A 21,842-nucleotide genomic window follows, 5' to 3' on the forward strand; every position below is an offset into this window, starting at 1 on the left:
TTACGGTTTTGATGGGCTGCATCGCGGCTGTCGGTGGTCTCATGCAGCTGGCGGGGTGGGCAAGGTACACTGTTTCTTTGTCTTCTGTTGCAGCGGGTAAAAATCTGACTTCAGAATATAGAAATGAGAAAAAGTTAGGATCAATAGGTTTGCTTAAGAAAGGGAGGCCCAGTGCCTTCTTAGCGCAGTAGGCAGCGCGTCAGTCTCATAATCTGAAGGTCCTGAGTTCGAGCCTCAGAGAGGGCAAGTGTCTTTTGGCTCAGAAGAAAATCCAGAAAATCTGGCAGAGAAATCTAGAATCTAACACCTGACGCAACCTATACAAGTAGTCACCTGACGCAACCTATACAAGTAGTGAGGCTGTGGTCCTTTGAGATCTTTTCCTTCTTACTTTAGTACCTCTTGTTAAAGACTTTTTTTTAAAAAAAAAATATGTCTACCACAAATGTTACATAAAACTAAATGTGTGCCTAATATAAATCTCAGTCACCTACTGATGCTCTAGAAAACTGACACAGATCTAGAGGCTCCAAAGAGTTCAGATATGCTATCTTGTTCTTGTGAAGTTAGAGCCTCTGCTTGGAGTATTGTCTCAGGCTCGAGGAATTTGGGGTCTGGTCATGGTCAGTTGACCCTGAATTGCAAATGCGAATGTCTACCACAAGGTGGCTCCCTTTTCAGGGAGGCTGTCTGCATCTAACGGAGTCTAACCAGAGAATTAACAAATCCAGAATCAAGCTAAACTTCTTTCATTATTGGTTTGAGTTGCTAGGAGCTGTGATTCAAATTCAAACGACATAAGAGTAAAACCCATTAAAGCAGTGTGGTGATACACACCTGTAACCACTGCATTCGGGAGGCTGAGGGAGGATTGCCACACGTCACAGGTTGTCTCAAAACACTAGTAGAGCAGCAGAGTTATCTGCTATAGAGTTCTGTTTATTTCACTGTCACAGATTCAGGCCAAGATCTGCTATATGACACCAAAATGCTGTAGGACACTGCCATAGCAAGTCCAAAGACAGTATTCATTATGCCCTGGAAAGATCTTGTTGCCTAGGGGTCCTAGGACGAGCTCACTACATGAACTGGATAGGTCCTCCTTGCTAATCCACCATTAGGATCAATAGCTAACTCCTGGGAGAACAAACTGACAACTAGTTACATTCCACTCTAAACACGTGGGGTACAATGAATGGGCATACAGGTCTTAGAAAAGGTACACCATTTATCTGTCTTTGATTGTGGTGGAAACTACAAAGGTTATTAGTTATTGTGGGGAGAAGTAAGACAGGGTCAATCTACATAGTCTAGGCTGCCTTTAAATACGTGGAAAGTCTCTCATGCTGAGATTACAGGTGTGGTGATATATTATTTATGATTTATTAAAGCTTGCCTGAGGATTCAGAAAGCAAAGTCAGCCACTAGCCACAGAAGCCAGGCACAAACCTTTAATCCTAGGACTCAAGATTAAGAGATAGACCAATGTCTCTGAGTTCAAGGCCACCTGAGGTTACAGGAGATTGAATCAGTCTAATAGTAACAAATCACATGTCTTTAATCCCAGCTCTAGAGGGGTATAAAAGATAGAAGCAGGGTCTTCAGTATTCAGTAGGGGACATTCGTTCTCCAGCTACGCTGAGGAGAGGATACAGTCTGAGGTTTGATGAGAACTTGTGGAGACAGGATCAGCCCATTCAGCCTGAAGTAGAACTAATAAGCTAGTGGCCAGCTGCTTTACTTTTCTAGTCATCAGCTTGAAGTTTGAACCCCAACATCAGTCTCTGGGTGTTTTATTTTCTATGTTACATACAGGTGTGAGACAAATGCCAGATTTCATAAGTTATTGTGAAGGTCACTCAAAACCAACAGGATTTCTTAAGCTTCGGAGTCCAAGGGATGATGGATAACCAACAGCTTTCAATTATCTGTTGATGGAATAGGAAAGCCTGCCTTTTGACCACTAGATCTACTCAGTGTATAAAAACCAAATTTTTGCTCAACACTGAACAGATCACCTAGTGGGGTTTTACAAAAACAGGGTTTATGGTTATAAAAACACAACTGTGTAGCACAGAAACATCTCTCAAGAATTTAAAAGCCATCCTCAGGCACATAACCATCAAAAGCATAAGACCTCAATCTCTAGCACTCCATGACAAGACAGACTCCTAATTAGTAGTCACCAGCTGCTAATAAACATAGCTAGCCTAGCTATTGTCACTCATGCTAACCAAGTCTTTGAACTTGTAACTTTTCTGACTCTGAGCCCCAGTCTCTCCCTTAGTGACACACTTTTAGTTGACTCTGAATGTCATGAATACTGGCAGCCATATGGCTGAGCCATATACCATCAGTCTCACATTAGCTTTGCTGCAGATAACACATCTCCCACTTACGGCATATGTTGATAATGTTTGCCAGACATTCTTTGTGCTAAGCAGATGTCTTTTGACTACTCTTGACTATTTTTGAGACAGGTTCTCACTCTACTGCTCTGACTTGCACCAAGCTTTGGATATTTATTTTTGTCTGTACTACCTGAGGGCTAGGATTTCAGGTGTACCCCACCACACCCTGCTGATGGATGACATTTTGATGTCAGGAAGCCCAAAACTCTATTCTCAGTCTATGGGTATGTGGCCTTTGAAGTCTGACTGTACACACACAGACTGCTTGCTTCCTGTCATTTTTTCTCTTGACTTACATCAACTGTGCTGGATCTACCCTTAAGGACATAGATCTGAGATTTGACCATGGTTGGCTGCCATTGACTAGGTTATTTCTTTGAAAATATCATCTCAGTGGCAGGTATTCTGTGCAGTAGGCACACAGCCTGGATTGGTACCATGTACAGTTTTGTCTCACATGAGGTGGTTATTACTTACAGATTCATCAAATACCAGGGACTGGTGTTTGTAACCTCTCATTGGCTTAAACCAAGCACTTTGAATTTCTGGTTGAGGACTATCTACCAAGAATCCTGGAATGAGTTTGCCTGGTACCTATTGATTTTTTGTTCCAATATTACAGGGATGGGCTAATAATATAACTCAGTGGTAGACTGCTTGCCTAATCTTGTGTACTTTGGGTTTCTCTCCAGTCTCTCTCTCTCTCTCTCTCTCTCTCTCTCTCTCTCTCTCTCTCTCTCTCTGGGTGTGTGTGTGTGTGTGTGTGTGTGTGTGTGTGTGTGTGTGTGTGTAAGTGCATAGATAGGATCTGTGATTGGCCAAACCATACCTACACAGGCTCCTTGGCAGCCCCGGTAGACACAGGTCTGCCTCTAGACTGGCACCAAGCAGTGTACCCCACTGGTCCTGTCACAGTTGATGTGCATCATCTACTATCTTAGATTTTTCAACCCCTTGCACAGGTGCTTAAAGACATGCCTCAGTCTGGAGCTTCTTGCATTCTAGCCTATACTTTGATTTTCATTTCAGAAAAATATATATTGGTCTCTTCCATCTCCACCTCCCTTCTTCTCCTCCTCCTTTTCCTCCATCCCCACTTATGTAGCCCAGGCTGGCTTTGAACCCACAATCACCCTGCCTCTGCTTCCTAAATGTTGGCATTACATCTGTGTACCACCATGCTTGACTCCTGTGACATCATGAGTATTTTTTTGTTTATTTGTTTTTCTTGTTTCAGTGTGTGCTTGGCCAGACCTGCTACTGTGATCAGTACCAGCTTGGCTGGAAAGGAACTAGGGCCCTTTTCTTGCTGTGTAAGTGGAATGTGCACACAGCAGCTGCAGGTTTCAGCTGCAGGGCAAGATCTTGGCAATGGTGGTCCTCTCATTCAAGTCTTCTTTAATTTTGCTGTTAACTTTTTGGTTCTATGAGGGGGAGTTGTTTAGTTTAGGGTTATTGTTTGCTTGCTTGTTTGTTTTTTACTGTTTGTGTCCTATAAATATATTTTGAATTTATCATTATTTCATAACTTTGATAATCTTAAAAATGGAATCTTCTTTAAAATTTTGATTTTGGGGAGCTGGAGAGATAGTTTAGTAATTAAGGATGTCTACTGTCGTTGCAGAGGACCCCAGTTCAGTTCCCAGAACAGACATCATACTTGCCTCCAGAGGGTGCCAGGTGCTCACCCATGTGTTCACATATGCACACATACAAAAATAAATAATAAATAAATTATTTTTAAATCCAAGTTTCCTTTGCTTTGAATGCTGAACTTTGGATGTTTTGAGCTGACCCCAACAGCATCCTGCTCATTCATAAAGTGCTGTTTTCACTTCATACACCACCTGAACTGATGTGCTAATAATTCAAAGAACATTTTCTCCTTATGGAGGACACTGGCTTGAAATTTGTCAAAAATGTCTTTGCCTGGTCTGTTAACGCTGGCCTTCTAAAGTCAGTTCAGATATTCTCACTTTTCCTTTACTTGCCAAAGGAATTCATCATTATATCCATTGAAATTGGCCTCTTTAGAGAATTTGGCTGATGTCTGTCCAACCCTGATTTCTCCAAAGGTCAAGTATACAGGGTGGTTTTAGTTTGGTGACATAAAACTTCAGCAGGGGACTCCATTTTTTATTTGTGTCTGTTCATTGGAAACCACCTGGAGAAGTTTAGTCTAAAACAGTGACCTCCTAACATGTTTATTTGACATTAGTGCTACTTGGCATACCTTGGCATGTGACAAGACTCTGCAATCTGTGTCTCTGTCTTCATAAACGCCTTACATGCCTATCCCAGAATCCAAAGCTTCCTCTTTACACTTATATAATTCCAGTCACTGGACTGTGCCCCACCTTAATTCAGTAGGATAACCATCAAAGCAGAGGTCTTCCTGCTAGGTTGGTGGTTTTCAACCTCTGAGTTTCAACTCTTTTGTAAAACCTCTATCTCCCTAAACATTTACATTATGATTCATAACAGTAGCAAAATTATAGTTATGAAATAGCAGCAAAGGTAATTTTATGGTTGGAGGTAACCACAACATGAGGCACTGTATTTAAGGGTTGCAGCCTTAGGAAGGTTGAGAACATTGTGTTAGATGAAGCAGGACATACTCAGCTGGTGAAGGCACAGGCTTCATGAGACCCTATTCCAAACCAAAAACAGAATAAAACAAAACAGCAAAAGTCAGTTACTTCTGCAAAGAGTTTATCTCAAAATAAAGTCACATTAATAACAGATGCAGGGAGTTAAAGACTTAATATATCTTTTGGGAGAGGGGAACACAATTCATGAAAACATGCTTAGAATGTTTATTCATACATTTAAAATAAAAAGGGGCTGGACATTTGTCACAACCAATTATTTTAAAGATTACAACAATGATCTCACCATATTCTGAAGTTGACTGACCATGTGTTTATGGGTCAGATATCCATTTCAGATCGTCCATGTGTATCCATCCATCAGTTCTACTTCATGTGCTGCCTGTTGAGCTAAAGTAATTTGTCAGGGGTGCCTCAGCCTCCTTGCACAGCAGGTGAGGGTTGGATATAGAGACTGAGACCTACTTTGAGTTCCCATCAAAATGATCAGAGGTGAGATCCACACACAGTTAAAGGTAATTTTCTGATCATTTTATGTTGCTACTTATAGTACTTAGAGAGTGATATATTGGTTATACTGTGACAGCTTCCATTGAGTGTTAAAAAAAATAAAAATTAAAAACCCGTGGCCAGTGAGATGGCTCAAGGGGTATAGGCACCGTCACCAACTCTGGCAATATAGCTGTGTCCCTAGAACTAACATGGTAAGGAGTGAACTGACCTCCACAAGTTGTCCTCAACCTCCATATACACGCATACGTACACATACAAATAAATAAATATATAAAAATATTAAGAACATTTGCCAATGATTTTATTTGATAGGATACTCTCTAAATACCTGCCCCATATTCTTTCCTTAGTTCATCCCTGCCCCCAGACTTGATCAGTAGTGGACGTGGTTATTACACTATATATTCATTTTTGTGTATCTGTCATTCCTACATTGGCATATAAGAGTCCCCAGAGTTTTTGGTTAGCTTTGTTCACAGCTGTACTTCCTCTGTGAATATGCCTGCCACACAAAAAACAGTTAATGTTTATTAAGTTAGTGGATGAGAGATAAGAGATGAGGAGCCATGAACCTTTTACAAAGCACTGAGGGTGGTCTCAGCTGCTTTAGATTGTTCTGGAACAATTGCCCTTCCAATCCGCTCTTTCCTCACTATTTCGCTATCCTTGCTCCAGGTGTACATGGGGCTAGGAAATTTTAATTTTCAGTCTATCTGGTAATTTCTTGAGAGGCTTAATTTAGGTGTTCTTCAAAATGACAAAGACAGGGCTGCCATTTACCTAAGTGGTCTGAGGCCTGCATAGTGTCTGGAACCCTTAGGCTTCCTCTTCTACGACATAAAAAGGGACAGGGTAGATGGAGGTCCCGGTCTCTCTGTATAACATTCCAGTTTTCCTTTATAATGGCTCATTGAGCTAAAAACAGTTAGGATCTGGATCAGATCTGGATCCTGTGTATCTACGCATCTAATTGTGACTGCCCCTAAATCTCTTACTAGAGTTGAATGTAAATTTATGAAAAATTAAGAAGGACTTGTCCATGCATTATTCTTGGACCAAGTTTTGAATTTGAATTACCTCATTAAAAACTGTGTATGAGGACAATGACAGGCTACAATCTTGTAAGTAACTTTTTAACAATTGCATTTGTAGGAAAGTATGAAAATACAAGGCCCCACTGGGAGTCGAACCCAGGATCTCCTGTTTACGAGACAGGCGCTTTAACCAGCTAAGCCATGGAGCCACATGGCAGTGTGTATGAAAGACAGTTGAATCTATCCCATTTTATGTCTGCTTAGTGGGAAAAGTTAAAAAAAAAAAAAAAAGCTTACACTATCTAGTGATGCCTGTTCTTATCAAAGAATCAGCTGTGAAAACATACTGCGTTTTCTCCAGTCAGATTGAAAGCATCACACACGAAGGCGAGTCAGTCCCAGAGTCAGATAATTTCCTTTTATCACAAGGACAGGTATCACACACACACACACACACACACACACACACGGCTATGGAGTGACAGAGACCATCCATGATAAAATAGATATATGTGTAAATGTGTAGGCGCAGCACTTGTGCGTGGGTGTGTGCTGTGCAAGTCGTTGGCCTCTTCAAAGAGCTGCATAAAAAATAAACCATTTGCAGCGTTCTCGCTTTCCAGATTTGCTACGACTGGCGACCGATCTTTAGCTAAAGGTGTCTGCAGTTTTATGCCTTGTTTGAACCTCATACGATCGATTTCAAGGACCATAAAGACGTTCTCATTCAGAGCCTCTGGATCGAGGGGTTGGGGGCCTGGAGCCCGTACCCTAGACACTGGAAACGAGAAATGGCTTGGTTTCCTGCTCAAGCTGGAAGCTGGCTGGTGCTGGGACTGCTGGGGGACGGGGATGGCGTAGGGTAGAAAAGGGAACCTAGGAACGAACCGGCTAGGCCACAAGCATGGGACAGGCAAGACGTGAGTCTCCTCAGGGCTGGGGAGGACAAGGAGAGTGGCATTAAGTGCAAACAGGTTCCAAATCGAACTGTGGGAATTAAGTGCAAAAGGCTTTCACCCTTAGGCCTTTATAACATCAAGCCGAACTGGGATTCCCAGTGCGTAGAGTTGAAAGGCTGGGGTGGGGGTGGGGACAGGCCTTTGTCTTGTAGCTACTCTCATTAAAATAGCAAATCCTGTGGTGGTGTACACCTGTAATTCCAACCCTGGGAAGGCTGAGGCAGGAGGATTGCCTTGAGCCCGAGACCACCCTGGTTTATGTGGCAAGCCTCTGTTTTAAAAATAAACAAACAACCCCAAAACACAACTTTCTGCCTCTGACCCCAAAGCAACATGAAAACCTGGAACTTCCTGGGACTGAAGAGACCGAGCTTTCAGCGCAAAGGTGATTTATTTGCCCCGAGGGACAAGGGGCAGAGTATACAAGACAAAGACAGGAGATAGAGAGAGAGGGAGAAGGGGAAGGGGGAAAGGGATATTGGGAGTGAGGGGCCTCTGGATAGAAAGAACACAGACATAGGCCAATGGGCAAATGGCACTTTATGAAGGGGAAAGGCGAAACCCCATGTTAGAATGAGGTGTTTAATTTAAATGGGAACGTTAATTAGGGCAGCCAAAAAGAGGCTTTTGATTGCTGGACATCAATACTTTGATAGCTGGACCTTGGTAGTCAGCCTCAGGAGGAAGAAGTAGCCAAATAGGGGGAAAGACCTTGGTGGCTAGCTTTAGGAATATAATCTAATGGGTTTTTAGCAAGGCAGAAAGAGTCAGGGAGAATGGCAAGGCCTTCCAGAGCTGTGGTTGCCATGTTCAAACTGGCTAGAGTCCCTTTGGGGACTAAGCAGGGTCATTGTCCCAGAACCTGGTCCTTTGGGTGAAGACTCTCATTAATGATTTTGTGCCCATTAGGTTGTCCATGAGCAATCACAGCTTATCTGGTTACACAATAAGCTGTGAGTACTTTTGGCTTAAGAAAAATTCTCCAGCAATAATCCTTATCGTGGTGATAACTGGGAGAGTGGTATTAACTCTCTGTTGCAGCATGCTGAAGTGCCTCAGGCATGCCAATTTTGCCCTTTCTAGATTTTCTGCATAGTTTTCCTTGAGAACTAAGATCAGTCATAGAAATTGGCTGAGGGGATGAATGGATTTTTTTTCTTCTGTTCCTTTTATACCTTTTTTTTTTTTTTTTACATTATTACTATGGTCATTATCATTTGGTCACACATCCCAAACCTACACTCATAATTCATTCAGCAAAGGACATGTCTGTTTCTGCTTCCCCTGGCTTTGGCTGTGTTGTGGTTTGGATGTGAAATGTTCCGCACAGACTCATGTGAACACATGATGCTCAGATCATGGAGGCTTTGGGGTAGGTTGTGGTACCTTTAGGATGTAGGTCACTGCAGGGCAGGCCATATGAGGTACAGCCTGTCCTGCTGAGCTGTATGCATTTACCTCACACTTTTGCTGCCAGAGAAACGCCATAAGCTGTTGGGTTCATGATCGACTACAAACCAAAGCAAGTCCTCCCTCCCTTATGTTGCTTTTGTATTTGACCACATAGGCAAAAAAATAACTAATGTGGGTTCCCCAGAACAGAGTTTATTTTCTCTTGATCAGAAGCATAGATGCTGTATTTTTCAAAGCAGCAGCAGAGTTGAAACCTCAGCTTCTCAGGCACAAGGCACATGGGCTGTGATGAGTCGAAGGTGAGAGACTATAGGTCCTGGTTGCTGGAAGAGTTTCAGAGAGCCTCCAAGCCCGAATAGCCAAGTGTCCCAAATTTCTAGGTCTGGATGTTGTAACATTATGCTGTAAGAATCAAGGGGCTTGACAAACCACTTAAAAGCTGGAACACTAGCTGTAGGATCCAATACCTAAGGCTTGAGTATACTGGCTGAAGCCGCCACCAGATCCTGATAAGAGCAGAGGATTACAATTGGACTAGCAAGCAAATCACAGACTAACAAGCCCCCACCCTAAACACTGGGAGTAGTCTCTGGACTGTTGAGCCCATAGCCAAAAGGCTGTAGTCTTCTAGACAAGACTAGAAGCGTTATGAGACCATAACCCTATGACAATCAAGGGCCAGAACTACAGACACCAAAAAAGCTACTTTTCCTACTTCAGCTTTCCATCTGAATAGAACAAAGTACACTAGCCAGCTGACCACTGACAGTAGGGATTTTCTTAGGGTTGCTGCACCTCTGAAAAAGATCAGGCTTTGTTGTTTTTTTACAATTTGACAATATGTGCATTCAAATTTAACTTTAAGTAAGAATTAATTTTATAAACAGAAATGAGAGGGGGAAGGGAGGGAGGGACAGAGAAGGGAGAGAGAGAGATTCTTTCAGAAGTAAGAAGTCCTCTTTTGTAGGGGTTTGGAGGGCTTGGCTAAATGATCAAAATAGGAGGTACAGAAAGGCCTGGCTCCAGAAAGTCTGTGAGCTGGGCGTGACTGCAATACCTGTATTCCTAGCTACTTGAAAGGCTGAGACAGAAAGGATGACTGGAAAATCAAGGCTAGCCTGAGCTACACCCATAGGTCTGGGCTTTAGATATGAGCAGCAGTGTGTCTGCAGTACCACCTGATGCTTTTAGTAGTACCAAAGAAGATTCTAGAACACTTTTGAGAAAACCAGAACGTTAAAGATATAAGTAGTGAGGTCAAGAAAGCACCTAACATGGACTGAAAAACATCACTCAGAGTCCACTGCTGCGGGTTCTTTGATTTTTTTTTTATTATTATTGTTTTTGTGAGACAGTGGTAATAGAAATTAATTTAAAGTTGCAAAGAGTCAGGGTGAGAGCAGAGTTCATCATTTGATATGAAGGACATCTGTGGTCAGGAGCCAAGACCCGAATGCACTAACAGGAAGGCACCCAAGGAGGCTCTGGTAAGGTCTCATCCGCCCTAATGGGGTGGAGATGCCCCTCCCTTCATGCCAGGTGAGGTTTCTGCTCTCAGCTTTCAGAATCCCCTAAGAAAGCTGTACAATGCTGTGCCACCAAAGGGGATAGACAGAAGAAGAGCTTGACAAAGCATGCCCAGCTTGGGAGGAGAAGAGGCTGGGGAAGGAATTCAGATGATCTTGCTATCCGTTTTCACTTCTTTTAACCCACCAGGACAGTGATAGATTAGGACCTTTGCAGGGTTGCTGTTTTAGGTGGATGGGATAGTCTGGATCATCAACACTACAATATGACTTCCTTTTGGAATAGATTAGGAAAACTTGATATAGCAGAATCAGATATTTGGGTAGATAGATTTTCTTTGACTTAATTTTCAGTGCATGTACACACTTCTGCATACAGAGCTGTTCACACATGCACTAGTAGGGACACAGGTAATGCTGCATGCTTTGGTCATGTGGAGGCTGGTGAAGGAATGGGGCAAAGACATTATTTGTAAAGCATATCCTAGTGGGTAAGAGTTTGGTTTAGGTACTCCATGATGTCTGATTGGACAGTGCTGACAGGAGTCATGTGGAACCAGCGCATGACAGGGACTCCATCAGGTCCCACCAGGAACTTCTCAAAGTTCCAGCGGATGTCATGGACCCTCATGGGATTCCAGAAGAGATATTCTGATGAGCCCAAAAGTTCAGAGGTGGGAGGGCAGGAGTTCTGGAACAGAGATAAATGAAAAATGGAAAGATGATCTCATTTCTGCTTCTGTGTTGTCCAGTCTCCTCTGCTCACTGCTATAAATCTTAATGTTTGGAACTCCACATGCTTCCAGCTCTATTATAATGACCTGCCATTCTAACCAGGGTAGAAAGTATGACAGTCAGTGAAAAGCACCCCACTTTCCTGCCACTCACTCCTCTAGTTTTAAGATTTCATCATGATGAGTAAAAAATACCTTCAGCTGGGCGTGATGGCACACACCTTTAATTCTAGCACTTGGGAGGCAGAGGCAGGTGGATCTCTGAGTTCAAGGTCAGCCTGGTCTATACAGCGAGAGCCAGGACAGCCAGGGCTGTTACACAGAGAAACCCTGTCTTTAAAAAAAAATCCATTTCTTTCAGTAAGTCATTATTTATATGATCTCAGTATCCATAGGAGAAAAATAATAGGTTGTTTTTAGAGCAGTAATTCCCAGACTTTGAGACTTCATAAACCCTAGCAGTTCAATAGCTATTTTGTAAATAAGGAAATTAAAAATATGTTGTAACTCTAAATTTAAATCTTAAGAAATTTTATTTATTTACTTTCTTTTCTTTAGACTTATCTTATTTCAAAATTGTGTGGGTGCGTGTGTGCGTGAGCGCACGGGTGTGCACGTGTGTGTTCCAGGTGGGTGTGTACACCTGTGAGTACAGGTCCTGCAAATTTCAGAACAGGCGGTTGGATCCCTGGCTGAAGAGGTGGTTGTAGGCTGCATAATGTGGGTTCTGGAATTGCTCTGGAAGATCAGTACATGCTCTTAACTGCTGAGCAGGTCGTCCAGTTCCACAGTTCGTTATTTATCTATTTAGTCAGTTAGTTAGTTAGCTAGTTAGTTAGTTTCACTTGAAGGCCCAAGTTGGTCTGAAACTCAGTGTGAAACTCAAGCTGACTATGAAGTCAGCCTCCCAAGTGCTGGGATTTCAAGCATGTCACCACACCAGATAGGACTCTGAAGTATTAGACAACTCTGTATGGATATCACTGTCTTGTTTGTTTTCAGACAGGGCCTTGTTATATAGCTGTGGCTTGCTTGGAGAGGACTATTTAGACTACATTAGCCTAGAATTCATAGCCATCCCCTGGCCTCTGCATTCTGAGTACTATCATTACAGGTATGAGCCACCATGTTTTGTCATCTTTTGTGCTACAAAAAGCATGTGCTGTAGCCTGACCGTAACTTATTGTTGGAATAAACAATTGTCTTTTATGTTTATATAAGTAGATCTTTTGTTTCAGTCTGTTGTGGTAAGTGAAAATATCCACAGGGACAGCTTTGTTCTGCAAACCATCCTCTGGGAATAAGTGACTAAGTAATCCTTGTTGGGAAGGTCCTTCTTGCTGTTCTGCAGCTATAACACTCTGTGATTCTTTTCCCTTGACATTCTCTCTTAGCCATGCCTATGTCATCTCCAACTTTAAAATATATCTTTCAGGTAAGAGACTAACCTATTAATAACTGTTAACTTCTATTTCACAGCTCCTTGAATAAAGTAGGGATTTGATTAATGATCATCAAATACACAAATCATTAGTGTTCAGCAGGGGATATTAATCCACATCAGAGCTATCATGTATGTTTCCTCTGCTTGAAGCCAATGCCTCATGCCTGTGAATTTACTCCTTAGGGAGTCCCATCTTATCAAAGATACCTGCCCCATTGCTTCCAGAGAATCCTATCTGGCTGATCCATTCCATGTTTGTTTACTCACCTTTAGGAAAGAAAAAATCTTTTGTTCATTTTCTCCATTCACATCCCCTTTCTCAAAAAGCTGGAAATTGGGCACATAGCCACCTCCTGGACGCACATACCTGCAGTGAAACAAAGTGTTCTCAAGAGAATCCAAATTAAATAGAGGAGGGATAGAAATGGCCACCAATGGTCCTCACAAAGGGATGGAAAGAACTGCAGAGAGAGAGGGGGGAGGAAGAGGGGCCTCTGGCATCAAGATTCCATGTAGGAGGCTTCATGCAATCAGAGAATTCCAAGACACTGGGGACAGGATATTTTGACGTCAGATTTCCAGGCCCGTCTTTCTTTTCCTTAGATCTTCCCTATTCTTACCCTGAAGATGGAATTCAAGGCATCATGATGGCATTCTTCAGCCCATTGTTCTATCTACTACCCTAGAAGATTCTGGAATGGAAAGCTATCTAAGCAGACGAGGAAAGGGCATCTCTGGGGCCCCACATAGCACTCACTTGAGTCCAAGGAGGATCTCTGAGTTTTTTGCAGGTTCTTGTTTTCCAAACTGGTTGCAAGGAAAGCCCAACACAATGACATTGAACTGCTTCAGCTCCTCCTGCAGTCTGTTCAGTTCTGTAGGTAGAGGGTGAATAGCATGGGTAGGCTTCCTGATCAAGGTTTGTCCTCTTATCACATGAATGTACTAAAGACTATGAATAGCTACAGACATTAAAAAGGCAGAGCAAACAGCTATAACACAGGTTCCCGGAAACTCTTCTCAAAGGCTGCTGGTTTTGTGACACAGGGTTTCCCAGGTTTCATTGCCCTTCACTTTCCATGCAGAGAGTCTGTTTAAAGCAAATAGACATGGACTGATGAGACCTATGGAAAATCCTGCTTGATTCTGAAAGGAGGCTAGACTCAAGGTGCATTCTCTTCATTAGGTGGTGGACCAATTAGGATGTTTTATAAGGAAAAAGCAAACAAAATTAGCATACTCTCTTGTCCTCCCACCATGTCCCATGATGACAAGCTCTGACACTACAGTCACTTTCCCAGAAGCACTCTTTGCTGTTACACATTAGAAGGAATAGAAGGAAACAGAAAACCAGAGTCTGGCTGCAGTGCTCACCTATAATCCCAACACTTGGGAGACAGAGGCAGAGGATGAGGAATGGTCAGCCTGACCTGTAGAGTGAGTACCAGGTTCACCAAGTTTACTTAGTGAGACACTTTCTCAGAGAGGAGAGAGAGAGAGAGAGAGAGAGAGAGAGAGAGAGAGAGAGAGAGAGAGAGAGAGAGAAATACGAACCAACTTATATAGCATTCTCTACCCTAACCTCAATACCAATAAACTAAGACCATTTCCACCCCAGTAGGATCCCTGGCACACAGTTTAGACTGTTCTTCATATACTAAGAGTGCCTGGTGTGTCTGCTCAGACTTCTGCCACTGCTCTACCGTCATTTTCAGTTTGGTTACTACTCAGAACAAGTCACTAAACTCATTTAGGCTCATCTCTGCTTGTTGGGGACTCACCTAAGAGCCTCTTCCTAGATGAGAGTACCTTCAAGTTTTAGTTTAATTCTTGTATATTTTATGTGAAAGTATATGTTTAATACATTTTATATAAAATTTATTTTTGAGACATACATTTCATGCATGATCAGGATGCCTTCCAGCTCACTGTGTTGCCAAGGATGACCTTCAACTTCTGACCCTCCCACCTCCACCTTCCCCTTCCCAGTGCTGGTATTAAAAAAACTGCATCACCATGTTGGTTTATGTGGTGCTGGAGTTTGAACCTAGGGTTTCATACAGGCTAGGCAAGTATTCAATAAACTGAACTACACCTCCAGCTCATATAACAACATTTTATACAAATTTCTTCAGTAGCTGCTTACATTCACCTGTCCCTCAGCTTCAGCTCCCTCTTTGTAGCAGAAACTCAATAAACTTCAACTTTGGTCTCTGGTAAGCTCTGAGCCCTCTCAACTTTTTCACTGAGAGTAAAATTTGAGGTGTTTTCTAAAATTCTCATGACATAGTTTAATTCAAAATGAGTGAAGTAGCCAGGCATAGTGGTTGAAGCCTATAATCCCAACATTTGGGAGACAGATCAGGAGGATCAGAAGTTCAAGACAACTTTATTTACTGAATACCCAGTCTTAAACACACAGAAAAGTGAGGTGAAGGTAGAATTTTTCCACTGGGCTCATGATCAGCTCTGTTTTGCCAACTACTTACCACATAATCATTCAGAGACTTATTACTAATTATAAATGATCAGCCAATAGCTCAGGCTTGTTACTACCTAACTGTTACAACTTAAATGAACCCATTTATATTAATATACATTCTGCCACATAATGTTACCTCTCTTATCTTGCACCTCCTGTTTCCTCTCTGTGTCTGACTGGCAGCTTCTCTGACTCTGCCCTTTTTCTTCCCAGCATCTTCCTAATCTGGTCTTCCTGCTCAATCTCTTCCTGCCCAACTATAGACCAGTCATCTCTTTATTAACCAATGATAGCAATACATATTTACAGTGTACAAATATTGTTCCACAGTAGTGGAACAATACCCAAGATATTTTATTATGCAAAAGAGCAAGGTGAAAAATAATTTGTGTGTATTTATTCCTATCTCTCTTACATACACACACACACACACACACACACACACACACACACACACACACACGAAAAAGAGAGATTGATTTCGGGAAACATATACTACAAACTATGACAAACTCCCTAAAGTAAAGGGAATTTGGGCAATATGCCTATTAAACCCTTTTATATCTTTTGAATGTTGTGAAATACTATATACTAAACACATGCATTAAAATTAAATTTTAAAAATTCCCTCAGACCTATACTAATGCCAGTCAAGTATTTTACCACTGAGCCATACTCTTAGCCCTACAATTAAATTATAACAACTTTCCAAATCTACCATATTTTCAACTTTTTGAAGGAAAGAAAATCCCCATTTGTTAACTGATTCTAAACTGATTTTTGGCTCTTAAGTTTAGGTTCTTGAGTTTTCTAAAAATTTAACATATAACTTTTCAGATTTTTCTTAAAGTTGATTCCACATAAAGATACAGAAATATAGTGGTCAAGAGCACTGACTGATCTTCCAGAGGACGTGGTTTCAATTCCCAATGCTCACATTACATTTCACAACCATCTATAACTCCAGTTCCAGAGGATTCAATATTTCTTCTGGCTTTTATGAGTACTGCATGCCTGTGATACATAGACACATACATTCATATATACATATAAACCAACCAAATACATAAAACTAAATTTTAAAAAAGACAAGAACAAAACACCTGTAATTTCACCACTAAAATTGAAGTAAGTCTTTAGCTTCTCTTGAACTCTGAAACTGTTGTTTGGCTGTGTTTTATATCATATGGTATTTTATTCTTTTTTTTAAATTTTCCTTAAGACAGGACTACATGCAGCCTAGGCTACATGATATACAAGCAACAATGATCTTGGACTCCTGACCTTCCTACCTCCCCCTACCAAATGGGATTACAGGCTATACTATTAATGCCTTCCTGAGGAAGCAGCATTTTAATATAACTATGGCTAAGTCAAGCATCATCCTCTGAATAACTTCAAAATACCAAAATTTGATGACACATACGCCCTAGATCTGAGACATTGCTGTATGCATCAATTTAAGTAGTAAGCAAAAAATTCTAGAATTTGTGATTATTATAGTTGCATTAAAAAATTGATGGTGTGTAATAATATTGTTCACACATATAATCAAAACATTTGAGAGGCAGAGGCAGAAGGATCATGAGTTTTAAAGACTGAGAACCTATCTCAAAAATTACTTTTGAACAGCACTTGATATTTTTGATTAGTCAAGTAGATAGCAGTGTGAACATGTGGAATTTGTAAAAAAAAAAAAAAAACTTATTTCTGTATTATTTTGGTCCACTTATCTGTAGTATTTGATTCAATAAACCTTCTGAAGTTATCATGGATATTCTTAAAACAATAATGTTCTTAGTGTGTCAAAAATTATATATGTTACTTGTACAGTTCATGGAGAAATTAATATGACCGTATTTGGTTTAACAAAAATATAAAATTCTTCCATGATTGACACAATAGGGAGATAGAACATTCTGCTATATCTACCACTTGCTCCAAGCAGCCTTCATGCCAATTATAGCAGCTTGAATAAAAATTTTTCATTCTCCTTTGTCATTTGGGTGTGTCTCCCAAAGATAAAAGCAGTCTTATTTAATATTGCTGTTGTTATTGGTGGTGGTGGTATTAGTGGTGTGTGTGTGTGTGTGTGTGTGTGTGTGTGTGTGTGTGTGTGTGTGTAGTCAGGGGGTAGATGTTTGGTGTTTTCTTCTATTTATACCCACCTTATGTTTTTCCACTTTATAGCATATGACATACATTGTACTTTTTTTTAGATCATCTCTCACTGAACAGGGGTCACTGTTTTACTTAGACTGGCTGAACAGTCAGCAGGAGGAATCCACCTGCCTCATCTCCTCTTGTCTCTCAATTCTAGGCTTACAGGCTTGTGCCTCTACCATGTTTGAATTTTTGTAGGTTCTAGGAAACCGAATACAGGTCTTCGGGTGTGTTCAACAAGCACTTTATGCACTGAGGCATCTCCCTAGCTTCCTGATGCTTGTTTTTGTTTTGATATGGGATCTTCAGAAGTAGTTCAGTGTTGGATAATGACTTTGAACTCCAGATCTTCCTGCCTTCAGCTCACAAGTGCTGAGAAGACAGGTTTGTACCACTACATCATGGAATGCTGAGGACCAAACCCAGAACTTTGTGTATGCTAGATAAGTACTCTGCTAACTGAGCCATGTGACCAGCCACATAATCTGCATTATGACTCCCCATAATGCAAACCCATCTCCACTATTCTACTTTCTGGCCTATGAGCCACAGGAAAGCTTTGGTGTTTGGTGATCTATCAATCAACTCCACAGAACATGAACATCAGAATATGCAACCATGACCAATCAAGACTGCTCTACAATCACCTCTGAACACACACACACACACACACACACACACACACACACACATAGTCTAAATGACAAAATGACCATTTGTCACCCTGCCAATATAAATAGTTGTGACTGCTTTACCATTTACAACTTCAGCCTTCCTGTTTCTCTTACAATGTACGTTTTATAAGATAACCAATTGCATAATTGCCCCTTCTTCATTTCCTGACAGCCTTTAATCCAGAGCAAATGTCCAGTTCCTCAAATCCTTCCCCGAACTACCTGACACTAGCTCAGATGGCCTGAGTCTTCTTTATCCTTTCCTGATAATCCTCTGTGTTCCCTGTGGCAGATGCGCAAGCAATTCCAACTTGTTCAACCATAGATGTGTTCTTAGTGGCTGTCCAATATATCCCAGGGAAAACCTTGATCCTCAGAACAGAGATAATCCTGACATTAAAAGCAGCAGAATGGAAAAATTTAGGGGAATAGAGTCAGTGTGCTTATGCATTCCTCAATTCCAGGGAAACCTTCTCCAGTCACAAAATGGTGGTACAGCTACAGCAGGCTAGTTCTGAGAGAGAATCAAAACTTGAGTTCTTACCAGGATAAGTAGCTGTCAGGCCACAGAAGGACGCCACGTTGACAAAGAGGATGTGCTTCCCTGCATACTGCTGGAACTGAACATATTCCTTGCCGTTCAGGGTCTTGGCTCCATACTCAAAGATGGTGCCAGTCACCCCTTTGTTACAATCCACCTGTAATATAACACAAGTAACTGCGGTGGTATGGCCTAATAAACCAAAATCCCCAACGCCTGTCAGCATTTTCAAATCGCGTGAAGATTTTTCATGCAATATCTTGAAATTTTAAGAACTAAAGAATTTCTGTTTGAGGAACTTCACACCCAAGCAGGCATTGGTGGCAAACACAGACATGGGTGTCCCTAGAGGATGCCTGCTCCACTGGACTGAGACCTCACTTAATAGTAGGTAACTTGTGACTTTCCGGCTGCCAATCAGAATTTTACATGCATCCTTACCCTTCACATGCCCAATAACAGAGGTCAAAACTCAAAGGTCAGACTTAGGAGCTTGCATAAGCACCATGAGAGCATTTTAGAAATATCTGGGCTCCCAAGAAGACATTGGATCAAAAGCTCTAGGAGTGGGAGCCAGTCACCAGTGGGTTCTCAGTTTAGCTAAAGTCTGGGAATTAGTGCTCTGTGATGAGCTTATCCCTTGCCTTTTACAGAAGGGAGCCAGAATTGACAAAAGATACATAAGTCATTTAAAGACACAAGCGACGTTGAGGTTTTCAAAGAGCTTCTCTTATTTTGAAGTTAAAATGAACAGGTGGGAAAAGTGCCGAGGCAGAGGGCACCAGAGACAGAGGTCCACAAAGAAAGGCGGTCAGGCAGCTCTCTCCCTTTAAGACTGGATAGGCTCCTGAATCTCTTAGTAGCCATTTTTCTTATCAGATGTTGGAATCTTATCAGATGCCCTGGGGTTGCTTACCTTTGCTTTTTGAGGATTCAGAGGCTCCTGAGCCAAGGCTGCTATAAACAGTGGGAAAAGACAGGAGGCCCAGAATGTCTGGGTCATGGCTGCACAAGGAACACTGAGTCTCCAACCTCAGAAACTGTGATCCCTTTTGAGTATCCCCAGCAGGCACCAGTTTGGAGATGCACAGCCAATCACAGAGCTGCTGTCAGTCTCCACCTCTTTCCTTCTCTCTCCTCTGCTCAGCCTTGCTCTCTTGATACAGGAGACATGTGGGTAGGCACATGTTCTGACAGGTGAAGGTGAGTTAGATGAAGGTGGACACTTTTCTGTCTGGAACCTGAGAGGCTGTATCTTCCCCCTCCAAGTAACAGGAGTAACTCAGGCCACCGAAATGCAGCCTACCTTTCCACAACATATTCACAAGGTTTGCATGACAACTCAAGTTTGAAAAGCATTGACTCAGATTGTCAACAGTGATGCAGCCTGGAGACACAGGCACTCACAGCCTGAGGAGTTCGCTTCCCCCTTAGCAACCTCTGTCCTGCGCAGGTAAAGCCAGATCCTTGACTACACTGCCTGCCAAAAAGAATTTCAGGACCAGAGAGAACAAAGCAGTCAGTATAGCAGGTATTTAGACAAAGAGTCATGTAGGCAAAGGCAGTGTACAACCCCACAACACAGCTGTATGGGCTGCTGTGGTTTTCTAAGCCAATCTTCAAAGCTTGTAATTTACAGCAAGATTAATGAAGCTTAGAATTTTCATAAGGTTTAAAAGCAAAGATTTGTAAAGATTTAAATGTTAAGTTAGTATTTTGTATATGGTGTCTTTGCTTGCATGGGGAGGTCACAGAACAACTATGGGCAGCTGGTTCTCTTCTTCTACCTTAACTGGGCCCCAGAGATTAACAAAAGGTCGTTGGACTTGTGAAGCTGGCACCTTTACAAGTGGAGTTACCTAGCCATCCCTAGTTAGTTGGGTTGGTTTGGTTGGCTTTTCAAGATAGGGTTTCTCTGTGTTGTCCTTCCTGGCTGTTCTGGAACTCACTTCGTGGACCAGGCTGGCCTCAAACTCAGAGATATGCCTGCCTCTACCTCCTAAGTGCTGGGATTAAAGATGTGTGCCACTGTTTTTTGTTTAGTTTTTGGTTTTTGGTTTTTTGAGACAGGTTTTCTCTGTGGCTTTGGAGGCTGTCCTGGAACTAGTTCTTGTAGACCAGGCTGGACTCAAACTCACAGAGATCCACCTGCCTCTGTCTCCTGAGTGTTTGGGTTAAAGCTGTGTGCCACTACAGCCCGGTTTTTGTTTTTTGGTTTTGTGTTTTGTTTGGTATGGTTTTTTTGTTTTTGTTTTGTTTTGTTTTTTTAAAGGCAAGGTTGCATGTATCTCAGCCTGGCCTGTAATTGATTTGCAGCTGATGGTGACCTTGAACACATGATATTCCTGACTTCACTTCTGGGTTGATAAAGATGTTTTCTATCACACCTAATGTTCTGTGATGTTGAGGATTAAACCCAGGACTTTTTGCATACTAAACAAGTGTCTACAGCCTATTTTATTGCCTTAGTCAGGGTTACTATTAGTGTAACCAAAGCAACCTGGGGAGAAAAGGGTTTATTTAGCTTACACTGTCCATCATCAAAGGGAATCAGGACAGGAACTCAAATAGGGCAGGATCCTGGAGGCAGGAGCTGATGCAGAGGCCATGGAGGGTTGCTGCTTACTGGCTTACTCTACATGGCTTGCTCAGTCTGCTTTTTAATAGAATCCAGGACCACCAGCCCAGGGGTGACACCACCCACAATGGACTGACCCCTCTCCCATCAGTCACTAATTAAGAAAATTCACTATAGATTTGTCTACAGCCCAGTCTTATGGAGGCAGTTTCTCAATTATGGTTCTCTTTGCTCTGATGACTCTAGCTTGTGTCAAGTTGACATAAAACTAATCAGAACACCCCCCTACTTTCCCTTCCTCCCTTCCTCCCTTCCTCTTTTCCTTTCTTCTTTCCTTCCTTTTCTGTATGTGTATGAGTGTTTTTTCTGAATGTACGTATGTATGTGAGCCACATGCATGCCTGGGTGCCTGCAGAAGCCAGAAGAGGGCATTGGATCCCTGGGGTCTGGGGTTACAGGCAGTTGTGTGCTGCCACATGAGTGCTAGGAATCAAACCTCTAGAAGATCAGCCAGTGCTTTTAACTGCTGAGCCATCTCTCCAACCCCATATTTTCCTTAAAGAATCCCACCCCCTTTTAAAAATAAAATTAATGGCTATTTTACTGCATATATTTAGGAATGAATGAGGACTATTAAAACAATAAATCTCAGAGTTACAAACATTTTGGCCTAAAGTAAGCATAACTCATCCATTGTTTTTAACATCCTTGTTTAAGGTGCTTTTAGGAAAACATAAACTACTTCTGACGTAATATTGGAT

At 41.8% G+C, this 21,842-nt stretch overlaps 1 protein-coding gene and 2 non-coding genes across 3 annotated transcripts; 1 reads left to right on the top strand and 2 right to left on the bottom strand.

Moving 5' to 3' along the window:
• The first annotated feature begins 173 nt into the window (after positions 1-173).
• On the top strand, positions 174-246 carry Trnam-cau (transfer RNA methionine (anticodon CAU)). Its single transcript has one exon. It is a non-coding gene; the product is annotated as a tRNA-Met (tRNA).
• Positions 247-6,702: 6,456 nt separating this feature from the next.
• Positions 6,703-6,776, bottom strand: Trnat-cgu (transfer RNA threonine (anticodon CGU)). The gene has a single exon. It is a non-coding gene; the product is annotated as a tRNA-Thr (tRNA).
• Positions 6,777-10,446: 3,670 nt separating this feature from the next.
• Positions 10,447-19,506, bottom strand: Gpx6 (glutathione peroxidase 6). Its single transcript, XM_051194687.1, has 5 exons — positions 19,420-19,506; positions 18,507-18,660; positions 13,401-13,518; positions 12,911-13,010; positions 10,447-11,156 (listed from the first exon to the last, which is right to left on the bottom strand). The coding sequence occupies exons 1-5, from the start codon at positions 19,504-19,506 to the stop codon at positions 10,950-10,952; spliced, it is 666 nt and encodes a 221-aa protein (XP_051050644.1). The 3' UTR covers positions 10,447-10,949.
• Positions 19,507-21,842: the final 2,336 nt, after the last annotated feature.

The sequence above is a fragment of the Phodopus roborovskii genome, unplaced genomic scaffold, assembly GCF_943737965.1.
Source record: "Phodopus roborovskii unplaced genomic scaffold, PHOROB, whole genome shotgun sequence".
Taxonomy (NCBI): domain Eukaryota; kingdom Metazoa; phylum Chordata; class Mammalia; order Rodentia; family Cricetidae; genus Phodopus; species Phodopus roborovskii.

Bases quoted from the DNA above. Each gene is read 5' to 3' on its own strand.
- Gpx6 (XM_051194687.1), bottom strand. From the start codon at position 19,506: ATGACCCAGACATTCTGGGCCTCCTGTCTTTTCCCACTGTTTATAGCA. The intron at 18,661-19,419 runs GTAAGCAACCCC...GTTATATTACAG, and splicing joins TGAATCCTCAAAAAGCAAAG to GTGGATTGTAACAAAGGGGT. The intron at 13,011-13,400 runs GTGAGTGCTATG...GTTTCACTGCAG, and splicing joins GAGATCCTCCTTGGACTCAA to GTATGTGCGTCCAGGAGGTG.